At 42.8% G+C, this 11,756-nt stretch overlaps 1 protein-coding gene across 2 annotated transcripts in view; it reads right to left on the bottom strand.

Annotated features, from left to right (window-relative positions):
- ADAMTSL3 (ADAMTS like 3) overlaps positions 1 to 9,191 on the bottom strand; it is a 187,628-nt gene extending 178,437 nt beyond the window's left edge. The window contains exons 1-2 of one of the 2 annotated variants that reach the window (XM_037394433.1): positions 8,907 to 9,191; positions 7,433 to 7,524 (exon numbers count right to left, since the gene is read on the bottom strand). In XM_037394433.1, coding sequence (XP_037250330.1) covers positions 7,433 to 7,513 — 81 coding nt within the window. In that variant the 5' untranslated portion in view covers positions 7,514 to 7,524; positions 8,907 to 9,191. The remainder of the gene's footprint in view (positions 1 to 7,432; positions 7,525 to 8,906) is intronic. The other variant, XM_037394432.1, reaches the window with a different exon arrangement.
- Between the last annotated feature and the right edge of the window lie 2,565 nt (positions 9,192 to 11,756).

Consider the following 11,756-nt stretch of genomic DNA (forward strand, 5'->3'; position numbering starts at 1 on the left):
GACTCTACTATGCTATTGGTTTTTGCAGCCAACATCCATGTTAGTCAACCAGGGAACAGTTTAAAACTATTTGGAGATTCAAGAAAACAAAACATCAAATGAGTAATGAGACCTTGAAAACATCTAATAAGAGGAGACTCAAGAGAGGAAGCTAAATCATGTTTCAGCATATTTCATTTGTTACACTTCCACAGAGAGCACTGATCTTGCTTAGCTGCCTGCTTCCGCACCACTGCTACACCAGCAAGAGGCTGCAGTAGCTGGGAAAGCAAGGAAAACTCCCATCAGAAGAGGCAAATCTGAATGTATCAGCACCAGTACTTGCATTGTCCTTTCACATTTCTTCATCCCACTACATGGCCTGGAGCAGCCACATATACAAGCAAGGAAATTGAAACAAAATGGGGGGGGGGGGGGGCGGGGATTTTTTTGGAGCTAGTTAATTTCTTGCTGAATCAGCCAGCTGGAATAAAGCCAGTTTCTGCAGTCTTCTTGGAGCTTCTGCAAGGTGCAGGCCAGGAAACACTTAATGCCAAACAGAGCTTGACAGAACACAATCCCCTACTCTTTGCATTCTGTGCCAGTGCTGCTGTGCCCATGTCATCTTATGTCTACGATACTGAAAGGCAATATCAGGCAGCTAAAATTCTTCTTTATGTCTGCCTTTACTACAAAGTAAGCCTCTATTGGTCCTTTCACATATACACACTATAAACAATACCCTATTCTGTTTGCATGCATTGACAAGAGACTGTATCCTATAAATTTTAAGCAGCTTCGATTTTTGGCAAAGCACCTGATGACAGAAAAAACATTACATAAATACAGAAATACATGTTTCCACATATAAGCAAATGCTCCACTTATTTAATGCTACAAAACAGCATCATTAACCAGTCGGGACCTCCCACCATGACACAAACTGCAACAGTTAGCATACAGCAACAATTTAGTAATTGCAATCATAAATGCATTTTTAATATTGTTTCGCAATTTAGTCTAGCTGACTTGTATTCACTGTGTTTCTAGTGCATCCAGAAGCATGACAAACTTGACAATTCTTGGAAACCACATTTCTCAAAACAGATTGAGAATGCTGTTTTCATTTTCTCTATATAATGATATAAAATCTAATAAATATAAAATTAGAAACAGAAATAACATTGTTCCTAAACAATTTATGTAATATGCTGTCTGGAAGGGATATATTAGGCCAAGTTTTCAAAAACTGCCCTCCCTTTAAAAACATGTGATGCTTGTACTTGCACTTCTCAAGTATTATCAAATATCTACACACCCAGGTACTAGAATTTACATGACAGAAACCTATTCTCTCAAAAGAGTTTTAAGGGTGAAAGTTTTGTTTTAATCAGCTAAATATGATGACAAATGCTTAGCCAGACTTCAGGAAGTGCCTAAGACACCTAATGCCTGGTTTCCATTGGATTAATTGAAATTTACTTTGTTACTTGTTTCAAAAAATCCAGCTAAAGGCCTACCAATACAGTTAAGTACTTAACAGTATTCGTGTTTAACCTATCTCAAGTCTTACCAAAAATCATCAAAACAAAGGCTTCACATGACACACACCCTTCTGAAAATTCCGCTGTATCTGCATTAAGTTTAGCATCCTTGTGAAGCTGACAGTTATCAAAAGGTGAGTTCATAGATCCGTACTTCCTCCTAGAAGCTGGAGTGAGGCCATGTTGAAAATTTGACCATTAAATTCAAGGGTGTTTGACACAGTCTACAGACTTAAGCTAACATCAAGAAAAGCTCTCCACTTATGGGAAAGTTATATGCATGCTTTCATAACCTAAAGGAATTATTTACCTATCAGTGACAACAAAGTGAATGCAGAGGGCAAATCAGAACTGCCAGGCTATACAGTTCCTATGTGGGTCTTAGTTGTCTCTCCAGAGTTACCATGGCTATACCCAATGTCCTTTCTGGAATGTTGTGCTCATTAGCAAAGTGTACTTCAAAACCAAACACGTTCTTTCACCATGCACAAACTCTCTGTTTTACAGAGATCTTGCATAGTAAGAATTGCGCTGGAATTGTTCAAGTAAGATTATCTTGGACTGTATGCAGCCACAAGACCTTATCATCAATATTATCAACAATATAAAATGTTAACAACACACTGACTTAACTGTAAAGTACAACATTTGGACAGTATGATATAACTTGTGCCTGAAGATTTCTTGCATAGCCTTACAACACAACCAAGTACAGAGGCACAATAGTAAATCTGCTCCTACTATCACTGAAATTAATATATTTTACTACTTCATTGCAAGCCACATTATATTTGGTATTTACTTAAACCCCAGCTCAGGCGAGCATGGAGAACTGTGTTAAGAAAAGCTTCAAGCCCCAAAATTGCAGATAGAGACATATATGTGAATGCTACGGGTTCTAAAAGTAAAAGCAAATTAAAAGGACTCAGATTTTTTAAAATATATGTTTTTTTGAAGTGAAACTCATTATTTTGGATGACCAGATCACGATTTCTGAACAAACAGTAAAAGGGTTTTAATATCAGCACAATCAATCATGCATCACAGAAAGTGTACAAAGGCAGGATTTTGGTGCATCATGCAAAACTGCCACCTCAGTGCTGCTTATGCCCCAATTTGGTAAGGAATATGAAGGATCCAGCTGCACCAAGCAGACCCGAATGAGTAATTATCAATGACTAAGTGTTCAAGTATCTGCTAAAACCAAAGATTATCCTAGAGCTATTCCTTCACTTCTCCACTACTTTCTCAAGAGAAATTAGAAGCCACTGGCTGTTATGAGAGATCATTCGTACACTGGAGGCTTCTCTAAAAGCGTTCAACTCTTGGATATGTAGTTTTGGAACCAGAAGTTTGCAGCTCTACACACAAGTTATTTGAGAATCATTCCCCAATTTTTAGTGTAACCTTATCAGAAATTATCGTCACAGTGAGCACTGATACCCATGTTTGAAAACATAGATACAGAATTCAAAGTCTAGCTGGATATTGAGACTGAACCACCTTTGCTGCATTGGAACGAATGGGTTTGGACCATGGTTTAGCTGAATAACCAAAGGCTGATTTTCTGAGTTGTATCACCACAAACATCATTCCTAATCACTATGATAAAAACATTTACTGAGAAAAAAATAAATAAATAAGATAGTAAAGGGATGCCTTCACTGATATCATCTGTACTTTTGATAATCTCCCCTAGCTGACTTAAATTTTTTGAGTACATTTTAAAAAATAAGTATTCATACATAGTTTGTGTCTCAAGTCACAAGGCAGATTCATCACGATTTTTCTGGCAATTCAACTCTTTTGGATTGTAAATTGAGGGTAACAGCAGTTCAGATCCTATGAGCAATCGCTGAGCAATCATTATTAGTCATAAATTCAAAGCAAGTTCAGAAACTTACATAAGTTTTCTGGTAATGCTGTCACTGAGTTACAACTTTGTCAATAACAATGAGTATTTTAAGTCAGAGCATTTCTAGAGTCTCAAAAGTGTTATTCGTCTATAGTGGAGGCATTTCAATCTTCAAACCGAGATTAAAACCACAGGGCTATAGAGGCTGATGGCAAAAGTCCAGATGGGTGCAGAATTGCAACCTGTCTACAAAAAAGGGAAGCTGCTTCAGATTTAAGTCTGGACTTGCGAATCTCATCCTGATATTTTTGATTAAAGTTACTGGAGATTTAAGAATCCTTACTGTTGTACGGCATGTAGATCATAATCTGCTTTCTGAACATCAGTGTGCAATACATTCAGTGACTGTAAAACGATATTCCAAAGGTTTTCCACAAAGATGGTCTCCAAGTCCACTATGTCATATAATGGACATCAGATTTTTGGCCTTGCAAAGCTCAACCTTAAAGACATTTACTATGTTGGTAGCTTTTGGCAGATTAGTTATGGCAGAATCATTTTGAATAAGATAATGTTTTCAGCATGTATATCCTTTATATCCAAAATTTCACAGATAGTTAGAAACAACCATAATGCAGGCAGGGATTGCAGAAACATACATCATGGGAGCAACCAACAGTTTATTCAATGAATATGTGACCTATGAAACTTTCCCTTCCATAGAATCCCAGAGCTAATGCTTCTTAAATAACCAGACATTGTATCTTTGCTGTTATTCCCTCCTTGGGCATTAGGAACCCTATGGTCTTTGGAGGTGAAACAGACTGACTTGAGGAGGGTTTAATTTGGACTGCAGGTCTCCAGGAAGATATCTACATGTTCCCAATTTGAAACCAGCATACTAGAGAATAAATCTAAAATGAATCCATGTGTAAAATTCTTGATGATATATGTCTACACAGATCTGCTAGCCATCATTTCTTGCTGCCATTAATCCATTAGTAAGAATATACAAATATACAGTCTTACATATATTTCATAATATAACATCATCTAGCTGAATGGTATAATAAAATGTTATCACAAGGTTAAGAAAAAGTTGGTTACCAGGCTGAGCATCCTGCCTTTTCAATTACCAATATGTACTCAAGAGATCACTTAAAACCAGCAAAACTGGGCTTGCATGCTTCAATTTTATTTGCTAGCTGATCTCCTACAATCTGTACTATTGATACCTCAGTTGCTACTGTGTGAGAAAAAAAATGCAGAGCCTTTTACAGAGCGTTTAGCAATAAATACACATGAATAGTTAATGTTCACAAATACATATAGTCTATGGAATACAGTAACTACTTTGAACAGATATATCATTTAAACCTTTAGAGACAACAAATTATTCTATGTTGCTGCTACCATTGGCGGGGGGGGGGGGGAGTGTTCTTTGGTTTTTAAGAAAAACGTACATTTGTTCTGATTACCATTGGCTTCAGACTAATGCAGTTCCATTAATTTCATTTTTATTGTCTCATATCAGAAAAAGGAGGCTCTAGACCTGCAAAAGTACACAGCCAAGGCTAGCCTGTAAGCCGCTTTCTGTCATAGAGCAGATTTAATGAACAAGCAGCTCAGCAATGCTCAATGGTAAACTATTCACTGGGTTATCCTATGAAATCTTACTTATCTACCAGTATAGCAACAAATCTGCCCTTGACAAAATTTTCTCAAACTTGAGACATTGCATAAGGGCAGAGTTCAGTCTGGAGCACAGCTAAACACCATGCTGTGCTTGTTACTCTATTATGAAGAATCAGAAGGGGCTGCTATAACCAAAGTTAACTCATTTCTTCTCAGTAACAGCTACCTCTTTTTCACAACTTCTCATGTTAAAGTTTTCTTTGCATTACATTCATACCACATGCTTTTTAAATGGTCATTATTTTATTCTGTACCTGCCCTCAAGCAGGATGAAATTAATCAATTGCACATAAGTGACATGACATAGACTTGTGACCTTGCCCAGCATCCAATTGTTTCTAATTGATTAGCTCCAGACATAAACACTTTAATAGCCAAAAACAACACAAGTGAAAGCTACGGTACAGTATTAGGGTAGAATGACTGTGTGTGGTCCATATAGTATGGCCCCAAGCAACCAATCAAAGAATTAATGGTTATTGGATACCAAAAACGTTATGTTAAATAATATAAAATACCTTTAATGTGCCTAAAATTGTGATAAAACACCTAAAACTTGGGAGGAGAAGGGCCTCCTACAAGACTGGGGTTAAGTGCTAATGACTCAAATATGCCAAATAGATAAGAATATTTTAAAGGACAATCAAGATCAAAAAATTTGACCTGGCTTGAAATGTTCATAAAGCTACTCACAATAGCCTATTGATTACTACAATGTGTTTGGGTTGTTTTTATTATAAAGAGACAAGTGAAGCTATGCCAAACCATTCGTGGAAAAGAGGAAACTATGCCACTGCCGGTTCCAGTTCTACAATAAGAAAAATATGAAAGAAAAAAATACAAGAAAAATATTGTAAAAGAAAAAAACCCACCAACAGTCTCTTCATAACCAAAAGGCCCAGACACAAAGTTGACATTTCTCTTCTCTGAAGTTCTATTTTCACCTTGAACAGGACTATTAAGTGAACTATAAACTACTTTCTGAGTGTTTTACAGGGCCACTTCTGACAGCATCACTCAACTGCTTGCACACAAAAATACAAGCTGAACAAGCACAGCAACTCAGTAACATTTTTGTTACTGCACAAGAAATACACAAGCAAAAAGTAGATCATCCCACTGTTGCCTCGCTGCTTGGACATGCACTGAATGCACTACAGTTTACTACACAATTAATACAAATCTACTAATTTTTACTTTAATGGTGAGTCCTTTGCTAACCCATGTACTTTCATGACTAACTGCAATCATAATACAGATACAGGAGGTGTTCACCAACAGGTAGCTGCCAAATGACTCACGGCACACAGTGCCATCAGCAGAGCTACTGAGGATGGGTTGGAGACCCATTCTCACTACATTAAATCTCAAAGTCCACCATAAATCAATCATTGCTTACTCAGCTGTCTCGTACAGCCTCCTCAGTTCTTCATACTCTTTGAATTTACCCTTGCCTGCTCTGTTATCCTTCAATTCAAAATTCTTAAGGATGCCCAGCACACCAGGCTCCATGGTGAAACCACCACTTCTCAGCATTGCAATAGTACAAACAGTACACAAAAATATTACAGTAAATAGCATCACTGATTTCATTTAAAACCAAGATTTTAGTTTGTTGTCAAAAACTACTACGTACTTCAAAAAATGATGTTATTTATTTAAAAAAAATTCTTTGGTTTGTTTAGCTATCCTTTTCAAAGGATTTCTGGATTTGGGTATATTTAAGACTACAGAATCCTTGAAATGTTCTGTGCTGTGGGAACTATCAGTATAGAGAATGACATACTATAACAACATCTTTGCTACATGCCAGCACACCATATTTCTTGAAATACTCATTTCTTGGAACTGATTAGGCTCATGTGTCAGGCAATAGATCAGTTGGCAGCTATGGTTTTCCTCCATAGTTCCTGTATTCATTGAACACTTGAAGCAAAGACCTTTTTGGACACTTTGGACAATTTAAACAAAGATACCCCTGACACTGCCCTCAAGTGCTTTAGAAGTTTGTACCCATGTATTTATATAACCCTTGACATTTAGAGTATCTTAACATTTATCAGGTGCTAAACCTTCTGGGGGCAAAAAAGCAGCTGTGTTGCCTAGAAAGACCCATGGCATTACACATCTGGCAAGATCTCCCTTTGGCTCCCATTTGGTAAAGTCAGGTACAATATTACTAGGAAGAGAATATTAATTTCCCACATGGATGTCTTTGAACAATTCAGTGAAAGGAAAAGCTCATCGGGAGCCTTTTATTTACAGCAGTTTTCTGTTTAAAAAACAATAATTCAAAGCGTGTAGCAAGATCACCTGATAAAGGACCAGGCATGACAACAGCAGTAAATTCATTACCTACCTGTAGGTGAGCACAGACAGCAATAGCCAGCCAAATGATCTCCCAGGAGAGCCCTGTGGCTTTAGGGCTGGCCATCCTCATGCCTTAGGGCTCTGCTGAGAGAAATTGTTTCAGGTTACAAACAAAATCAAGAGGGCTCCGCCAGAATTTCAATGACTAAAGCAAACTGGGCAAAGGCATGGAACCGGCCTTTGGAAGAAATGCAATGCAAACACGGGAGTTTTGTGCTGGCCAGAGGAGCAGCCGCACAGTGCATGCCATGAGCACAGCCTGCAGGGTGAGGTAGTTCCAGTTATGGAACATAAAGGGAGGGAAATTAAAGGTTTGCGAAAACTGGCAATACTGGGCAAGTTTGAGGATCTCCTGAATGTGGGAGAATTTATCACATTGGGAACCCCTCCTATCTTGGTCTTCCGAAGGTAAAATCCGAGGAGCATAGGATTTCTGATGTACTGCACCAGCACTTTCACCCACTCAAAGCTGAAAGCCCAGCCCTGGGACTTCAGCAGTCATTTGCACTGCCTTTGAAAGCTCTGATCATAACAGCTCAGATAATAAGTGATCAACACAGAGGAGAAAAAAAAAATCCATCAATTTAGTGATCACTGCTATTACAAGGCCAGCACAAAACCTTCAGTCACTTTTACTAAAAACGTCGATTTAAAATTGCCAACAAGAAAAATGTGTAATAATGCTGCTAATTCTTATAATTCCTAGTGTCAATGCATCTTTTTGCCTCAGACAATTCATTACCACAGTGATCTCAAAATAGCACAGATTCCGCTCACCCCTCATACACACGCAGCCACACAAACAGCCCTCCCTCCTCTCCTCCCAGCCACCACCCCACGATTTTGCAAAGCCCCACAGTGAACGCAAATCTCTCCTCCAAAAACAGTACTCCTTTCTAAAAGGTCAGCTATCCCAAAGGAAAACCGTCTATCCAAACCGTTCTTGCACCTGTCAACTAAACACAATTAAGAATCCTTACAGAAATAAGTGTTTATTCCCTCCCTCCCCCCCAAAAAAAATTAGAGTTCCCCTCCCTCCCTCCCTCCCAAAACCTTTAGCACTCCTGGACGCTTTTGTGATTCGGAAGTTTCCATCAGCTATAGCAGTAAGAGAAGGCAGATTATCTTTATTTTCTTCCCCTCACCAGGCACTGCCGAGAGCCACAACTGGCAAAACACCCACGACTCCAGCACTTCACAACTGCCGGGTGCCCGCCCGCCCGCCCCCCCCCCCCCCCGGGGCTCCCCAAGCACCCCGCTGCCTTCTCGAAGGCTCCTCTAGGACGACCCTCGCCCGGCACCGCGGCCGCTGGCCCCGGCTGGCCCGCCCGGGGGAGCCACCCGCCCGCCCGCCTCCCGGGAAGCCGCTCGGGGAAGCGGGTCGGGAGGCTGCCACTGCCCGAGGGCCAACCCGGGCTGCCGCAGCTCTCCCCGACCCCGGCGCGGCCACCGAGCTCACCCACCTGGTGCGGGGCCCGGCTCGGCGGGGAGCGCGCAGCGGGGCTGGGGCCGGGAGAGAGGCGGGGAGCGGGTCCGGGTCCGGCTCCGCCGGCGCCTCCTTCCCGCTCGCAGGGCAGGGGAGCGCCTTGCCTGTCACGGCACCGGGGATACAGCATCCTGCATCACGAGCGGCGGCCCCTCCCTCACGCCAGGCTCCAGCCCACCGCCGCACGTTAGCCAAGGTCCTACAGGCTGCTGGCAGCGGGCCGCCCCCGCCCGCCCGCCGCAGCCCGGCCCCAGCGAGAGGCGCCTCCACCTGCGGCGCGGGGCCGCGGCCCGGCCCGGCGCCCGCTCCGCCGCCGCGGCTCGGTACCCGCCGCGCAGCCCCTGCCACCGCGGCCAGCCCGGGCGGGCGGCCGGCCAAGGGCCCCCCCCGGCTGCGGAGGCGCTGGCGGCGCTCCGGTGTCGGCGGCCGAGACCCCCGCAGGCCGGGACCAAGCAGTTCGTCTTCCCTCGAGGGGCAAAAGCTACCGTGAAGTCAGCCCCCACATCTGATGCAAAGCAGCTTCTAAAACCACAACCATCCTGTGTCTCATCCCCAAGTAACTCTCACAATACAGCTGCAAATCTGCTCACGCACCGAGGAGGTCTTTAATCATGCTGCCCTCTACGATATTTTTAGGTTTCCTACTGTAAATCTGGCGAGTACGTCTCCTACGACAGCTTTGCTCTCGCTTTGCCTCTGAGGTTTGGGCTGCTAAACAGGAACACCAAAATCCTCTACCTTCGTGCTACGGCTTCCACCGACGTCCCAAGCTTTCCTCGAGTCCTCTAAAAGCAGCACGTAGAAAAAGGCCTATTATCCCTGCCACCGAAGTTAAAAATACGATCCAGTGGACTAAACATAACCGATGAAGAGTTTGTTCAAATATGTTGCGCTGGAAGCTTTTCCAATCCGTGTAGGTTTCTCACCAGCACGGGAAAGCGCCTCCGCCATGGTTAGGAGCAGAGTGCCCTCTGCCGAAACTAGCCCGGCAGAGGAGCCGCGGCCCCGGGCAGCCCGGCAGCGGGACGGCACCGGCCCGGGGAGCCGCGCAGCCGCCCGGCCGCAGCCCGCGGGCTCTGCGGGACAGCAGCGCCGCCGCACGCACACCTGCGCCGGCCGGGCCGCCGCCCCCTGCCCCTGCCCCGCGGGCTGCTCCCGCAGGCTCACCCTGCCCGCGGGGGCAAGCTGCGCTTCACAGTCCGCACATCAGCATCGTGACAGGCCCTGTCACAGCCCAGGATACTGCTAAGGACCCGACCTTGGCTTTTTCTAATACTGGTCAGCTGAAAGTATATCGGCCTTCTGGGCAGCTTTGCTTTTCACCCGTTTCAGTTGATACAGTACTTCAACAGCCACTTAGTCCTTGAATGATAACTTCAGCTACACCCCTGCAACTTATCTTCAAAAAAGACATGCCAGTGCAGTCAGCATATACATCAAACTATCACAAGCAATTTTAATGTCAGAATTTAGCCATTAGATCAATGGATGCAGAAAATTAATTTTCCTGTCCCAGAACTATGGCTGGTAGTACTACAACAACAACAACAAGAGATATTCATAAATAGAGGATGAAGCTGACCCTCAAGACTAGTTAGGAATGTACAGTTTGCACCATCCCTGCTCAGATTATCACCTCTCTTACAATTGTTTACCCCTCAATAGTGAAGCAGTCCCCCCTAGGGCCCTGAAGTAAAAGCTGCAGTGGGCTATGTGTTTGTTTGCCGGACAAAACAGCTCTATGTTCCTAGCACTGGTGTTACCTATAGATTACATTGAAAGGTTTGGCCCTGGTGTAGTCGACCAGCTTGCATATATGTGATTAAAACAAGGTCATTCCGTAATTTAATTTGAAATTTAGACAAAATATGTAAATATCTATCATGACAAACAAAGTTTGAAAAACAGAGGACCTTACAAGTGGCAAAACATGGCCTTGGGAAAAGGAATAGACACTTTAAATACGCCAAGCTAGGGCATAACAAGATAAGCTCAAGGAGAACCAATGGTTAATGAAACCAAACAGAAAATTACTTGAATTATCCTAATTAACATACTACAAGATCCTTCCTGGAGGAAAGAGAGCCTCCTGCTAACAAACCCCCCTCCCCGCAGAACATGCCCAGTGAAAAGAACACTGCACTTGAGGCAACCGGTAAGAACCAATGAGAATTAAGTGTGGCTAAACATAATTGTAAATAATTGTTCAAAGCGTATACAACGTTTCACTGTGTGTTAAGAGGTGTGCTAGCTTTGTGGATTCTACCTGGCACCCATCTCTGTGCAGATGTGCAATAAATGATACCTCAGCTCTGTGTGTGAAATTGGCTCTTTGCACACTGGGTAGCAAACTCCACTTGTCAGACAACACTGGGATTCTAACAGCATTTTCCAAATTTGAATGCTGCTCAGCATTTCTGTGGGTTTTTTTTTTTTTCCTTTTTTCAGTGCTACTTATCTGTGCGCTTTACTTTCTCCTTCCAGCTTACTCTATTACCTTCCTTCAATGTTATCCAGGTCATTTGCTTCAGATCAGTTGGCCCTGTGCATCCCTAACCATAAAGGATAATTAAACATCATGTACACAAGCCTGAGAAACATTTCCTCATCTCCTGCAATAAATTGGAGAGTAGAAAAGTAGTTGTGCAATAGGAAGTTGCCAAGGTTAGCTCGTGTCAGGTTCATCGACTTAAGTTAGGCTGCTGCTTACATACAACTTAATTCCTTGTGTGAACTCAGTCCCAGGCTGTCAGTTCTATATCTGAATTTATACAGCATGTAAGAAAATGGAGGCAAGCACCTGCAAGCATTACCCCCAGGGAGACAT

The sequence above is a fragment of the Falco rusticolus genome, chromosome 7, assembly GCF_015220075.1.
Source record: "Falco rusticolus isolate bFalRus1 chromosome 7, bFalRus1.pri, whole genome shotgun sequence".
Lineage (NCBI taxonomy): Eukaryota > Metazoa > Chordata > Aves > Falconiformes > Falconidae > Falco > Falco rusticolus.